Source organism: Podarcis gaigeae (assembly GCF_964106915.1).
Source record: "Podarcis gaigeae genome assembly, chromosome: 5".
NCBI classification, from domain to species: domain Eukaryota; kingdom Metazoa; phylum Chordata; class Lepidosauria; order Squamata; family Lacertidae; genus Podarcis; species Podarcis gaigeae.
The window spans coordinates 63276479-63292530 of NC_139681.1; the positions used below are offsets into that span (position 1 = coordinate 63276479).

General features: G+C 47.4%; 1 protein-coding gene and 1 long non-coding RNA gene across 7 annotated transcripts in view; one reads left to right on the top strand and one right to left on the bottom strand.

Moving 5' to 3' along the window:
* Window positions 1-16052, top strand: part of LOC310846029 — a 128198-nt gene that overhangs the window by 39057 nt on the left and 73089 nt on the right. The gene's annotated exons all lie outside the window — the stretch shown is intronic.
* Window positions 1-16052, bottom strand: part of PFKL (phosphofructokinase, liver type) — a 48109-nt gene that overhangs the window by 22813 nt on the left and 9244 nt on the right. For all 6 annotated transcript variants that reach the window (XM_083741817.1, XM_083741818.1, XM_083741822.1 and 3 more), the window contains exons 3-7: window positions 14945-15022; window positions 3496-3685; window positions 1663-1828; window positions 528-572; window positions 235-343 (exon numbers count right to left, since the gene is read on the bottom strand). In XM_083741817.1, coding sequence (XP_083597943.1) covers window positions 235-343; window positions 528-572; window positions 1663-1828; window positions 3496-3685; window positions 14945-15022 — 588 coding nt within the window. The remainder of the gene's footprint in view (window positions 1-234; window positions 344-527; window positions 573-1662; window positions 1829-3495; window positions 3686-14944; window positions 15023-16052) is intronic.

Here is a 16052-nt window from a genome sequence, read left to right on the forward strand (position 1 = left end):
AAGAGCAACACATCAGCAGCACAGAGAGCTCTGGAATGCTGCTGTGAGTTGGTGCACAGTGCATTAATAGATCTGATCCTGTAAGCTCTCTGGAAAAATATATGTGACCCCATTAACTTAGATGCGACCACTAAAGAAGAGAATATAAATGAAATGCCCCCCCTCATTTGTACTCATCAGAAAAAGAACACACAATTTCATTTTTGTTGTGCAACAGATACCACCGACACCCACCTCACCAAGCCTCTCACACATGAAATCCTCCCAGTCATCCTCAGGAGGTGACTCAGGGATGAAAAGCCAGTCTGCACCAGAAGCCAAAGCTGAAACTAATGCAAGGTACCTGCAGAGGAAGAAGAGAGTCAGCTTGTGAACGATGAACCCGGGGGTATCAATCATGGTGAAAGATTTGGGAGATGGATGGGTGGGTGGGTGGCAGGCATATACCCATGTTTAGAATTTAATCCCCTAATTGGAAACCCAGGTCTCCCTCAACGAAAAAAATAACAACAGAGCTCTCTCCTTACCCACAGTGCCTGCCCATCACCTCCAGCACAAATGTTCTCTGGTGACTGCAAAGCAAAATAAGAGAGTAAAGACTTGTCCAGATGGTCATTCAGTGCATGCTTCAGTTGCATCTTCTCATTAGTGCAGTATTTACACACACATTAGCTGGACAAGGGAAGAGACAGCATCAGTGCTTATCTTTTCCCTCCAGTCACCTAGGCCTTTGAAGGGGACTCTCCCAGGCCTTGGGCTGACTTTGGAAAGAATCAAAAAGTCTCCACTTAGGAAAGAACATCTTGCTGCTTACTCAGCAAACCTCATTGTGACAGGGATGAGCACCTGAAGTCACATGCACATTGGAAGCGTTCTGAAGGATGTCACAATTAAGACTACACATTCTCTCATGAGAGAGGAGCAACCAAAATCTGTAGAGCCTAGGTTAGAAAATGAGCCACACCAGGGAAGAGTGAGAGGGGAGGTACTGTGGTGTTGCTTCTTCCCCACCTCTCTGAAATAGTGTAGGGTTGTGCATTTTAGCCCAGGAAAGATGCAGTGAACTGCTACGTGTGGAAGGAGCAGAACGCTGCTGCGGTAGTGGCTGCTTGCCTCTGAAGATCAAGGAAGGCAACTAGGTCTTGCTTCTGAACCATTTGGGCAAGCAGATATTGCTTATATGGTGCCTCCAGCAAAGGAACTCCAAAGTGAAACAGTGTTCATGTCACAAAGACTGCACATGTCGTTCAGGCAGGTAGGGATTCACATTTTCTTAGCAACATGTTGCTGAATGTGTGGGGAGAAATATAACATCTCAGCAACACAAGTGTCATCTTTGATGAAGACATCTGTGTACTTGGCTAATGAGTTCCTTTTATAATGCAAGGAAATAAAATGACTCAATAAAAATGACTAAGTTAGGGCCACTGATTTCAATGGCTCTAACTTAATTGTTCTGGGTGGTGCAATTATCTGGGAAGGCTCTGATAGGAGTTAGTCCCAGAGAAGCAGGTTCATCACACCTACACACCCCTTGGAAAAACACTTCCGCAGGGTAAGAACTAACTGCTGGTTACATAGTTCTCAAGCTAGTCCTGGGCATGCTGCAGTCTTTTGTAAAGGTAGATAGGAAGCAAAAGACCTGAGAAATCATTTGCTGACCTCTGGGCAGTAGTGGTGATTGCATCAATCACCTCCATGATACGGTGCAGGGCAGAATCAGTGCCAATGGTCATATCTGTACCACAGAAATCGTTGTCAATGGAGCCCACCAGGCCCACAATGTTTAAATGACAGTATGTCTGAGACACCTCCTCAGTGATCTTCCCTGAGAAAGAAAGAGAGAGAAAATATTAACAAATGGATATGAATGAGAGATGGTCTGTCTAGGGAAAGGACTATGGAAATGACAATTACATATGAAGAGAACACATTCTACAGTAGAAAACAGGATGGTGTTAGCCCAACTGGAAATGGTTAATTGTTAATTTGAGTGAAGTTATATTTCTTTCCTATTAACTTGAGACTGTAAATGAGATTATAACCTTAATGTCTTTTCAACTTGATTTGCAATTGCATCTTGATAATCTGAAAACCATAATTTGACACTGATAATAGCTTGATTGCAGAATCATGTTTTTAACTAGGGGGAAAAAAGAATTTTAAGAAGAAGCAGGGCAGCAAATTAAGCCCTACAAATTAAGTTAGCATTGACTCCACTGAGACGGAAAGCTTTCTAAACACAAGTATAACTAGCCTCATATACTAAATGTGTTACTATTGGGTAATTTTTAGAGAGATGAAAAAGCCAGACTCATTTGTTACTTGTTTCCTTTCAAACATCTTGGCCATGGATACACAATATCATGTAACTGAATCACTGACAAATTTTGTATTCTAAGCTATAAATATTGCTAAGCAACTTTTTGCAGAATTAAGGAGTGCTTGTCTTTAACTTTGCTCTATTTTGTTCTTTTTTAAAAATCATGAACAATGTAGTGTTCACAGACACTCTTGTATATTTGAGTTTCTTTTCCTCTCCATTGTATGAAATTGAAGGACTGCAAACTAGCAAGAAACTTGAACAGTCCTCAGTGGTCAGGCTCCTGTGTGTTTATTTCTGTGCTACTGAAGGTCCCTTCTGCTCACTGCATGCATGTATTGAGGAATGAAAAGGTAAGTGGGTGTGTAATTGAATGTAAAACATAGTCGCAGTAAGTTTCAAGGCCCTTCATAGTAATAAACTTTCACAGAAGGTTGAAGTTGTAAAGACAATGCTGCCAGGGAGGGAGGTTGGGGAAATTAAATGGGGGGGAAAGCATGTATATGAAACTGCTTCAGAATGATTTTTTAATGACCCATTTTCCTTCCTCGTACTGTGTAGTGTTTTTGTACTGGTAACCTGCATCTTACGGTTCTTTTATTTACGTGATCGTAGCTTTGCATGGAAGCTGAAATAAATAAATGGACAGTGGAGGAAATCCATTCTCTATTTATTTATCCCCACCCCTGTGAAAGTTGAAATTGCAGGCTTACCCAGCTTTGGGAAGGCAGTGCAAGAGCTGTGACAGTATCCCAGGCCACCTGTGAGGTCCATGCCCAGGATAAAGTAAGTTGTAAGGGAATCAAGAAGGACATTTTACTCATGACACCCACCCACCCCCATTTTTGATTTTATTTTTGAACTGACACTCAACATTTTGAAGATATTGAGCAATGGATTCCCTGTCCTCAATGGACTGGGAGTGGGTGGGGTTAAACCAACCTTTTTTTTTTTTGTTTGGCAGGGGGTACCTCTACAAACCTAGCATGCTGATCCATCTCTCTTGTTTCTCAAAGGCTCAGTTTGGGCTCCAATTCTATTGGCCTTTACCATGTGGGCTCATTGTTACAGGGATTTCTAACATCCAAGACTGCTATTAGGATTTCTCCGATATAGGCATCAGGTTGACTCACTGGAGTAGTGCTGTGAAGGGCACGAAGGTTCACACGTACCTTCTTTGACCAGTTCCTCCAAAAGACCACCCCACTCCGAGCGGAATATATTTGCACCAGTCAGGCTTCCGTCCCCACCAATGACGCACAAGTTGGTGATGCCGTGCTGCACCAGGTTGTAGGCAGCCTGGAGGCGGCCCTCCCGGGTCGTGAAAGCTTTGCAGCGGGCACTGCCAATGATGGTGCCACCCTACAAATGAAGAAACCAGGTGAGAAAGGAAGCTCAGAAGACAAATCAGAAGTCAGCAGACAGATCGACGGATAAGCACACAGGTCATCAACATCTTGAAGGGCTGGGAGTTCCAACAGGAATAAAGCATGGGGACTTTCTACATCTGGGTTGGGGATGCCCTCCAGATGTTGGATTACAAGTCCAACCACTCCCAGCTGGAACGGCCAATGAGAGCTGTGGTCGACCAAACCCCAGAGGGCTACAAGTTTCCCAACCCTATTCTAAACAGAGATACTGTTAAAAAGATGGTTTCTTTGAAGTTCCAGATTCAAGCAGAACTGGATTGCAATATCCTCTAAATACAGAAGGCATATGCCACATCGGCCCAAGAAGTGCAGGATTATTATTTCTAACCTGATGTACCAGGGGACTCCAGTACTAGTGGATATGAAGATAAATGCAACAACTCCAAGGCATGGGATTATATAGAAATGTCTCTTTCTCTATCCAGTCATGCTGCTGCCAGAACTGTGATCTTCAGTGGACGTGGTGTTGCAGTCTTTATAAATCATGTACTGTTGTAGTCCTTATAAATCATTTTATTGATAAACAGCAGCTCTGACTATTGATGATGATGATGATGATGATGATGATAATAATAATAATAATAATAATAATAATAATAATAATAATAATAATAATAATAATAATTTATTTATACCCCACCCATCCGGCTGGGTTTCCCCAGTCACTCTGGGCAGCTTCCAACAAAGTATTAAAATACAGTAGTCTGTTAAACATTAAAAACTTCCCTAAAGACGGCTGCCTTCAGATGTCTTCTAAAAGTCAGGTAATTGTTCTCTTTGACATCTGGTGGGAGGGCGTTCCACAGTGCAGGTGCCACTACCAAGAAGGCCCTCTGCCTGGTTCTCTGTAACTTAGCTTCTTGCAGTGAGGGAACCACCAGAAGAAGGCCCTCGGCACTAGACCTCAGTGTCCAGGTAGAACGATGGGGGTGGAGACGCTATGTAAAATGTACCACTGAACAGCTGACTTCACTATCAGGCAACTCTCCTTTTGAAAGGGTCTTGGACAACACAGCTAGAGGAGCACAGGCCTGGCCCAGGCTGTGTGCTGCAACCCAACAAAGTGTGACAAAATCTGCTCTGTCCCCCACCATAATACAGGGGCATCTCTCATTTCACTCAAAATCACTCCTGCCCCTTGATCAGTGTTCAAAACCTACATTGTTCTAGGTGCATTTTGCGACAGGGAATTTCATTAGCGTGAGTAGTTTCTGAGCTATGGGCGCAAAAATGCACCTAAGATTTCAGATTAAAACTGCAGAGTGGAAGAAAAGGAGCACCTTTTTCTGTCTCCCCACTTCCAGCTACTTTCTGAAGACTGGAGAAGAGACCCTCTTAAGAATATTAGGGGGGTGAGCAGGGGAAGGTCTAGACCATGTGAAAAATGAACATAATAGTTTTAGCTGCAGTTGATTCATTTTCAGCTTTGAATTCTTGTTATTAAAAAGTGCACCTAGACATTCTGTTGTTGCACCCGTAACCTAGGTTTAAGGTGCCATTTAGCTCCTGGCTTTCATATTTCAGTTTCTAACACTGCCTTTGATGCTCTTCACACAAAACTGCTCGTCAGTCAGATCTCCTGCTGGGATCCTCACAATGTTGATGAACGCTGCTGTGACAGGGGAAATGATCTTCCTGAACACCCTCCCCACTCTTGAACAGCACGAGAGCTACGGGAATAGCACCACAAACCTACATCCATTGAGCTAAAACTCCAGACTATGACCAACAAGCGTCACTTTAGAGCAAGAAAACAAGAGGGGGTAGAGGAACACAACAATGAGGGATGCAAGTGTTACTGGAATAAATACAAAGAGCAATGTGCTGTGAAGGTCTGTAGAGGGAGAACATGCTGTTAGCACAGTTAAGATTCCTGCCCGGAGGCTTGCCGTACCCTGCTAAAGGGGTGCGCCAGCACCACAGTCACTGACACAGCCGCCACCCTTGTCCTCATCTTTCTGAAGGTAAGTCTACATGGGCAGGTAAATCAAAGCACTGCAGACAGCATGCTGACCTTGCTTAAGCCCATCAGAAACAGCAGGCTGCATTGACAGCATCAGAAAGACACGGAGGGTGAGGGACAAGAAGGGGAAATCCTGCAGAGGCATGCAAGACCAGAATGTTACCTGAGGGAAAGGAGGCACACCAGTCAAATTGGGAAAGGCTCTAAGAAGGGGAAAAACAACAACACAAACACTATTAGGAGGGGGCTGAGCAGGTCCCAGTTCAGAGAGCTCCTGACAATCAGGATCACCTAGGAAGCAATTCCAGCTCAGTGGTGTGAGAACTGCAGCACTCCCACCCTACCCGCGGGCAACGGATGTTATACCCAGATGAATGGAGCTGAGTTGGATTAGACCCAGCCTACAGAAGAGTTTCTGAGACATCTGGAATTACCAGGTGATACCTCGGGCTGTTATGATGAACCAGGTGGAAAGAAATAAAAACAGGAGTAGAGTCAAGAGCCAGAAATTGCAAATTACACTTAGTTATATTCTATACACCTGAACAAAACAAGGTCACTTCAGAGAGAGAGAGAGAGAGAGAGAGAGAGAGAGAGAGAGATTGGGAAAACACAATTCTCACATAGGTAGGGCTGTCATATGTCTGGACATAGCCTGGATTAGGCCCTCGTAAACAGTGGAAATCGTTGCAAGTGGAGTTTTTGGAGTATTTCCTTAAAAATTGCTTTTTAAAGTTTTGTGTCCAGATTTTCACTTTTAGAAATATGATAACCCTACACATATGTATACAACGCAGGAAGCTGTGGCCATTTCAGGGTTCCTTGAAATCTAGACATGCATCACACATGTATTTTAAATATAAGCATTGACTCTCATTAGGCATTTTAGGTAAAGAACTTAAAATTGACAAGGCCCTGATGATGATTTCTCTGTCAACACACACTTTTTTGAGCCTGAGGAAGGAAAAAGGAAATTTAGCACCTGCCTAATAATAGTAATAATAGTAATAATAAATCATGTGACACAGATATTTTAAAACTGTGCCACCACAAATTAATTCCTATCACTTGTGACTGTGGTGGGCCAAAGAATGCATATGACTAATCCACCCACAATAAATGGCTCTTTTTGTAGCACAAAGCCAAAGCCACCATTTGACCTTCCTTGAAACCAAGCACAGTGAAGAAATCACAAAGGTGAAAGGGCAAGTTAAGCATCCCAGGCTGACAGATGTAATCAAAGGAGTCTCTCTGGAGGATGGCCATATGAAGTAACAATGACTGACAAGCAAAAGTGATGTAATCTTTGGACTGGGGAATGAATCAGGTATGAAATAATGTGAAATCAATTAATTAGGAGATTTAACTGACTGGATTGCTTTCTCCAAAACTCAACCCTTTCTTGTGATTCCTCCAAGAAAACATTTCTTGGTAAACTACTGCAAAGCTTATGCTAAATATCCCAATTCAGGGAGGGACCCTGCCTCATCTCACAACTGGGGCCATATCAGGTAGAGAGGCTACAAGGGACCTCTGCCTGAGACATGGAAGACCTTACATAAGAACACAGGAAGCCGCCTAATACAGAGTCAGACCAAATTGGTCCACCTGGCTCAGTATTCTCTACACTGACTGACAGTGTCTCTCTGTGGTTTCAGGCAGGAGATGCCAGGAATTGGATGTGGGGCCTCCTGAAGCATGTGCTCTGGCCCTTTCCCAATCTTCCTAAAGCTTCTGCTAGCTGGGACAAACAGTACCAGGTTAGAATGAATGGATTCAATTCAGGGCAGCTCCTGCAATCTCATTATTCAGGCTTCCTTTAGAAGTCAGTTTAAGAGTACGATAATGTACCAAAACACTCCTCCTTTCTCCCTGCAGTGGCAGCTAAGTACAACTCCCATCTTTCATGAGGCCACGCTAGGCAGCTACAGAACCTTTCTTAAACAGACCAAGGGATCTCATTTCCAGTGCTAGTCAACATATATTTCTGGTCTGTTACCTAACCAGCTGTGCCACAGCTATACCGACTGCTGTGAATTCACACATTGTAGACTCTTCCTCCAATTGATTCCTGTTTCTTTCCTTCTAACATGGAGCCTTCTAGGAGAAGGAATACCTCACTGCCTATCCAATCAAGATTTTGGGAGCAGAACTGTTATTTATAAAGGGCACAGGAAAGCAGGGGAGGTGGAACAGGTCATAACTGGTGATATGGGAGACAAAGGCTGAGAAGAACCAAACAGAGCTTTTGCCGAACTATGTAGGCCATGTTGCTACCCCAGCACAGTCCTTCTCCCTTCCTGTGAGGAGAAAATTGCATCTGCATGAATTTTGAGAAAAATGGGACCATGAGAGGAGGTGGTTTGTCTTCACTAGCACCCATAAATTAGCACTTCAACTCAGAAATGTACAACTAAACTAAACTACTCAGAGAGCTACTGTAAGTCAGAGCTCTGTACTCCAGAAGGCAATGTGTGGCTATAGACGGACCTGAGATGAGAAATGTCATGAGGCCTATCTGCTTCCACAGCAGGGAGTCAGGCAGTATGACTGTTAAGTTGTGGGTTGACATAGCCGACGACCAGCGATTTCTCCAAATAGCTCTTTATTTCGTAAGCTGGAATAGAACTGACTGCAAACAGCTCAGCCGGCCTGCTTTTATAGGCAGCCGGCTGTCAACATTGTAACAACAGCCCAGAGTTCCCGCCTAAAATAACTGACGCGGACCTGAGGGAAAACTATCTACAGACCTGAGTGAAAACTATATACAGTACCCTCCTGCTGGCCCAGGGTGAAACTTCACTACATAACACCGCTCCCCACCGAGATAAGGCGTTAGTTACAATCGTAATGGTTTCCTTATATACAGCACTACGCGTAATGGTTCAATTAGGCACAAAAGCATATCGGTTACATTTCCCATACTTAGACCAACAGTGATACATGTCCAACAACATAGTCCTTTAAATAAGTTGGGCGCTTGGAAACTCTGCCAGACCGCCGGGGACTGGTAGCCAAGTCCGGAGAGCCACACAGTTCTTGCTGAGGCTGTGGTGCGACCCTAGGTGGCGTTGGAACCAAATCCCCTGGATCCGCTGCTGTGGGTGGAGCCTCCGCAAGTGGAGTGGTCTGAGTCTGTGGTAAGTCTGGCAGACCCTCTGAAGCGGCTTGGTTCGGCTCCACGCTGGCAGTTTGCGAGGGAGGTGTAGGTGGGGCCTCGCCATCTGTACGTGTCTCTTCTGGAGCCGCAAGCGCAGTTGGGGGCACCTCGGTAGTGTCCAAGTCCCCAACCCTGCGCCTAAGCTGGTCTATGTGCCGTCGCCACAAGCGTCCGTCTTCGAGTGCCACCTGGTATGAGCGAGGTCCAGTGACTCCCACTACTGTGGCTGGCACCCAAGGAATGTCCCCCACATAGTTCCGGGCAAAGACCTGGTTTCCTGGGACAAATGACCGTGGCGCGTTGGCACAGCCTGGGGGTTCAGCCACGGCAAAGTCCGGGTGTAGCCGGTCGAGCGGTGACCTGAGGCGGCGGCCCATAAGCAGTTCAGCAGGACTCCTCCCTGTGGCAGCATGAGGGGTGATGTGTTGCACGAACAAGTATTCGGCGACCCGCTCATGCCAGTCTCCCCGGTCCAGGCGCGCCAGTGCCTCTTTTGCCGAGCGCACCATTCTTTCCGCTTGCCCGTTGCTGGATGGATGAAAGGGTGCCGTTAGGGCATGGCGGATGCCCAGTCCCAAAAGATACCGCTCAAACGTGCCTGACGTGAACTGCGGTCCGTTGTCAGAGACAAGGACATCAGGACACCCATGCGTTGCAAACAGGCCTCGCAGCACCCGGATGACAGCTTCGGTAGAGGTGGAGGGCATCAGGGCGACCTCCAGCCATTTGGAATAGGCGTCCACCACTACCATAAAGGTCCGGCCGTGAAAGGGGCCAGCCAGATCAATGTGCACCCTCGACCAGGGTGTCTTTGGCATCTCCCAGGTGTGTCCCTTAGCTGCCGGTGGTGCAGGCCTCGACTCTTGGCACGCTTGACAGGCGGACACCCAGGCAGTGATGGCATCGTCCATATTAGGCCACCAGACGTAACACCGAGCCAACGCCTTCATTTTGACAATTCCCGGGTGGCAAACGTGCAGAGCCTCCAGGACGCGCTGACGGAGTCCCTGGGGAATCACGACGCGGTCTCCCCACAGGAGACAGCCGCGATGAGCTGAGAGTTCATGTTGTCTGGTTGCGAAGGGCTGGAACTCCGATGCAAAAGGCCCTTGTGGCGACTTCCGGGTCGGCGCCATCGCCGAATGGCGGACTCCCTCCGAGCTCCGGAGGGAGCCTGCTTGGCAGGGGCTGGGTCCTACCGCACCGGCGATGCGGGGACCCTTAAAAACCACGGCCAGAGGAGGCCGTGGACATGGAGACTCGGCTGGCACCGTTAGCGCTCTCCCGACTCGTGAAGGAGCCTTTTTAAAGGCTACGGATCGGGTGCCGGGGAGAAGCGTGGTGCTTTGAGTTCTCTGCTATCCCTGCCGAGCGCAGCCGCATGCCATCCGGCGGAGAGCGCTGACTTCTTCTATTGAAAATTTGGATCTAAAGAAGAACCCGTGAGTAATTGGAATATGGACTAAAAAAAAAAGGGATAAATTTTTAAAATTTGGAGCGAACGGGGGAGGCGGAAAAAAGGAAGTCAGCCCACCCCTAAATTGTAGAAGAGCCAAAACAAAGGACTGGACAACTAAGATCGAGTGTAACCTTATTTCGCCGAATTAGCAACTTCGCGAGGGAAAATTATAAGATTGAGCTGGAGGAGAAAAGTGGAATTGTTTTAAAAAAGCAACCCGCCCCCCCCGGAATCCCTGGAGCGATTCATGAAACTGCCTGGAGAAAAGCAATGGAGGTTTTGACAGCTGTCAAAGAGCTGTCAAAAAGGAAGATTAAAATAGAGACTTTGTTATGAGGACTTTGCTGGTTACATTTGTTATAAATTGAACATAAACTGTTTCAAATATGGGCTAACAAGCTACTTGGACTGGTGGATGTGATTCTGGAAGGGAGCTTTGCTACTGTAATCCATCTAGAGGAGCTGAGGGATATTGCATGTGTTTTTGTCAGGAAACTTGAACAGTTGAATGGAACTTTTAATCTCCTGGGAAACTGCAGGAATGGAACATTATTTTGTCTACAGAGGTCTATATACTACAGGAAACAATGGAACTATTTGTTGGAAAATGAAAGGAACATGATGCAATGCTTTGCTCCTGAATAACAAGCCTCTGCAGAGACACTAGAAACTTTTGGAAAAAGAACATTTCTGTGGGAGAACAGAGAAACAAAAAGGAGGAGAATGATTGACAAGAACAAGGAAACAACAAGAACTGGACAGAACTGGGAGAGGGAACATTTGGGATATCCAGGTTTGACAAGCTTATGGAAACAAAATTGGAGTTTTTACTCCTGGATATAAAAACCTGGATAGAAGAAATGGGCCCCTTTTTTGATAGACTCCTTCTATGATTGGACACTCGTAATTAAAGACTGGCAAAGAACCTGAGGGACATAGTGTAATGTGGGAACTCCAGGAAGATATTAGAAGTAGAGGGATAGGTGAAACGCAAAGGGGAAAGAGGGGAGGGAAAGTTGGAATCCAAAGGTTGTAAAATCACTACTCATATTTATTTTATTTCCATCTGTACTATGTTTGAAAGGGGGGAACTCGTGGAAGGGAATAGATCGATCTTAGGGGATGGGAATTTGGATAAATTGGGTTACTGATGATGAGTGTAATTTGGGGATAAGAACTTGTTGAATTTAATTGCTTATTTGGAAGATTTGGAACACAAGAGGGGGTAGGGAGGGGAAGTCCTGGTTATTGGCAAAAAGTTTATAAATTGGATTTAATTTGTTTTAATTTGTTTTAATTTGGAAAACCTTAATAAAAATTATTATAAAAAAACACACAAAAGGCCCTTGTGGCCACCCCCTCCACACCCAGTTGAGCACCCGGCTGATGGTGCGATCCTGGGCAGACGCGGAGGCCACAGTGGCAGCTGATACAGGCGCTGCCGGAAGATCCTCAATCAGAAGGAGCGATGAAGCTGGAGCCGGGTCTTCCACAAATGCTGGAAGAGGGCAACGGCTGAGGGCGTCGGCATGGCCCATCGATTTCCCCGGGCGATGGATGAGCCGGTAGTGGTAGGCAGCCAGGAAAACAGTCCATCGCAGCATGCGTGGCGAGAGGACCGGTGGAGTTGGACGATCACCGGCGAGGAGGCCCAGGAGTGGTTTGTGGTCAGTGATGAGGTCAAAAGTCCTGCCATAGAGGTATTCATGGAACCTCTTCACTCCAGCCACAAGTGCCAATGCCTCCTTGTCGAGCTGGCTGTAATTCCGTTCCGTCGGAGATAGTGTCCTGGAAAAGTAGGCGAGTGGTGCTTCTCTTCCATTTGGAAAACGGTGACTAAGGACAGCACCGATGCCAAAAGGTGAGGCGTCGCAGGCAAGGACCAGCGGCCTGGATTCACTGTACTGTACCAGCACACTGTCTGATGAAAGGAGAGCCTTGACCGTGTTGAAGGCCGCCGTCTCCCGATGACCCCAGGCCCAAGGCGTCTTTGTACTAAGGAGTCGGTGAAGAGGCTCAGCCACTGTGGCTTTGTGGGGCAGGAACATGTTATAAAAGTTCAGCAGCCCCAGGAATGCCTGCAACTCCGTCTTGTTCTTTGGGGTGGGGGCCTGCTGGATAGCGCGGATCTTGGATGTGGTCGGGTGAAGGCCGGAGGCATCGATAAGATAGCCCAGGAACTCTACCTGTGGAACGGCGATCTGGCACTTCTCCCTCTTTACCTTGAGCCCGGCCTCTTGGAACCTGGTCAGCACGGCACGGAGGCGCTTGAACAGCTGCTGGTGTGAGTCTGCAGACACCAAGACGTCATCAAAATATGGTACCACGCCCGGAAGCCCTTGCAGGAGACGCTCCATAAGGCTTTGGAAGATGCCAGGAGCCACACTCACCCCGAACTGCAACCGGCGGCAACGGAATGCCCCCCCGGTGGATGACGATCGTCTGGGCTTCAGCAGTGGCATCATCGACTGGCAGTTGTTGATAGGCTTGGGCAAGGTCCAGCTTAGCGAAGACCTTACCCTCACCCAGGGAATGCAGCAGGTGTTGGACAACAGGAACCGGATAAGCGTGCTGCTGAAGTGCCTTGTTGATCGTGCACTTGTAGTCAGCGCAGATTCTCACCGACCCATCTGGCTTGACAGGCGTGACGATGGGGGTTTCCCACTTGGCGTGGTCAACCGGCTCCAAAACTCCTTGGGCGATCAGTTTGTCCAGTTGTTCGTCCACCTTAGCCTTGAGAGCAAAGGGAACCCGGCGTGGCTTTAGCTTGATGGGGGCGACTTGTGGATCAAGGCTAAAGGAGATGGGCGTACCTGTATATTGCCTCAAGGTGCCGTCAAAAACCTCGGCAAAGTCTTTGACCAGACCCTCAGTCTCTGCGTTAGAGATGCAGTTGATGCCGGTGACTTCCAGGCCGAGGACATCAAACCAGTCTAGCCCTAGGAGGCTTGGCCGCTGACCTTCGACCACCACCAACCGGAGCAGGCCCGAAAAATCCTTGAAGGCAATCCGGAACCGGCCAACGCCTACCACGGGAATGTCGTTTCCCTGGTAGTCTCTCAGGTGTACGCGGTGAGAGTCAAGTTGCCTTTTGGACACTTTGGGTACCAGTCTTCTGATGGTGCTCCACGACACGATGGACAGGGCAGACCCGGTGTCGATCTCCATGTCACATGGAGCTCCTTCAATGAGCACCGTGACGTTCAGCTTGCGTCGCGTAGGCGAGTCGGTTTGGCCAATCGTGGTTCCAGACGGGCAGCGGCAGTTGGTGAGAGCGAAACAACTTTCATTGGCAGACTGGAGTGAAGGCTTGGACTTGCGAGTCGATGAAGGGGGGGTGTCAGACGGAGCCGATCGGCAGACCTTAGCGATGTGGCCCCTTCTGGAACACTTCCTACAGATGGCGTCTCTGAATCGACACTTGGCACGGGAATGGTTGCCTCCGCAGCCGGCACATTCCGGTTGGCCCTTGGACTTCTGTTGGAACTTCCTGTGCTCCCGCTTTGTCTGGTGCACGTCATCGCCTTCACTGGAGGATGCCTCATCACTGCTGGCCTCTTCATGATGCACCGGAACTGGCTCCCTAACAAGACGCTGGCTGCTGGACTTGCGGATCTCCTGGGCGGAGCATTCAGCAGCTTCTGAGGCCACAGCCTCCTCAATGGCTTTCTGCAGCGTGAGGTCTGGCTTGGCGAGGAGACGCCGTTGCAGATGGATGTCCCGGACCCCGCAGACGATTCGATCCATCAGGGCATCGTCTAAGTCTCGGAACTCACAGTGCATTGCAGCCTGTCGCAGGGCGGTGGTGTAGTTGTTGATTGACTCCCCCTCTGCCTGGTTCCGGTGGTAGAACGCATGGCGGGCAGCAATCTTGGACGGTTTTGGTGCGTAGTGGTTGCGGAGCTTCTCTTGGATCGTGTCGCATGGTGTTGCCTGGACTGCTTCGGGCGCAACCAATGCTCGGGCCGTCTCAAACACCTCAGGCCCACAGAGGCTAAGGAATAGGCCCCGCTTACGATCCTTTGATACTGCTGTCAGCTCGTTGGCTTGGAGGTAGCAGTCGAACCGAGCGAGGTAGGAATCCCATGATTCAGAGGCTGGCGCAAACGGCGGTAGAGGCACAAGTGAAGCCATGATTCCGATGCCGGCGTGAAGGGCGATGGATGGAACACAGTGCTCTAGCCAGAACAGTCAGCTCTGAATTGGTTCTGTCCAGTGATTTCGCTCAGTGATTTCGCTCTGTGATTCAGCTCAGTGATTCAGCTCAGTTCAGAGGCTGGCCGCATCTGGCTGTGCTCTGATGTCCATCGATCCCACCTTCGTCGCCAGTGTTAAGTTGTGGGTTGACATAGCCGACGACCAGCGATTTCTCCAAATAGCTCTTTATTTCGTAAGCTGGAATAGAACTGACTGCAAACAGCTCAGCCGGCCTGCTTTTATAGGCAGCCGGCTGTCAACATTGTAACAACAGCCCAGAGTTCCCGCCTAAAATAACTGACGCGGTCCTGAGGGAAAACTATATACAGACCTGAGTGAAAACTATATACAGTACCCCCCTGCTGGCCCAGGGTGAAACTTCACTACATAACAATGACCATTTGGGCCTTACCAGTTGAATTATGTTGGATACACTGAGCCAGTTTGCTTGCTTGATATTCTCTCCTCCTTCTACCAGTCCCTCGTAACCCTGCAAAGAGGAAAGAGAGCAGTGTGAATGCGTCATTGCACTAGGGAAAGCTTGCTCCATGACCCTTTGAAATTAATCCAGCATAAGGAGTGTTGCAAGAATCCCTTAAAACAGCTCTAAGCCACCCATATTTTCTCCATACTCCTCAGATCACACAAAGACTGACAATTAAATGTGAAGCCCTTGAATATACAAAAATAAAGTTGCAAAAGCTTCAAGGACACACATTACAAAGACAAATGGCATGTTATCACAACATTTCTACAGGATTTGATCTTGAGGTCTGGCAATTTTACAGTACCACAGCAAGAATTCTTGTATAACTTGCTGGACTGTGAGAAGCTCATGAGGAAAACTATGGAACTGTCTGTCACAATTTATAGGCAGTACAAAGTGTCTTGTGGATTTACAGTTTGAAAGTTATCACAAGAACAAAGGCGTTTTTGCCTGTTTATCTCACCAGTGCCATTGCTTTAACTTTACTATGAAGAATACAATGGTACCTTGGGTTAAGTACTTAATTTGTTCCAGAGGTCCGTACTTAACCTGAAACTGTTCTTAACCTGAAGCACCACTTGAGCTAATGGGGCTCCTGCTGCTGCCGCGCCACCGGAGCACAATTTCTGTTCTCATCCTGAAGCAAAGTTCTTAACCTGAAGCAATATTTCTGGGTTAACGGAGTCTGTAACCTGAAGCATATGTAACCTGAAGTGTATGTAACCCAAGGTACCACTGTATACTAACGTTTTTGAAAGATGCCTCAATGCTACTCAGCTGCAGAAATATAATGTATTCAGCATTTGTTCTTGTAAAGCACGTTGTTAAATTATTATACTACAATTAATTTTGTACGTCAGAGAATGCACAGATTGTCAATTTTTGTGAAGTGGTATCCTAGGTGACATCTAGTTCTAACTTGATCATCATGCCTCCCCTGAGCCCCGTTTTACAGCTGCCTCATATTCCTGGCCAGGGGCTGCCAAGGTGCCATGCTCTGGGCTCTTCGTGAGAGTCATGTGATCACTAGTCA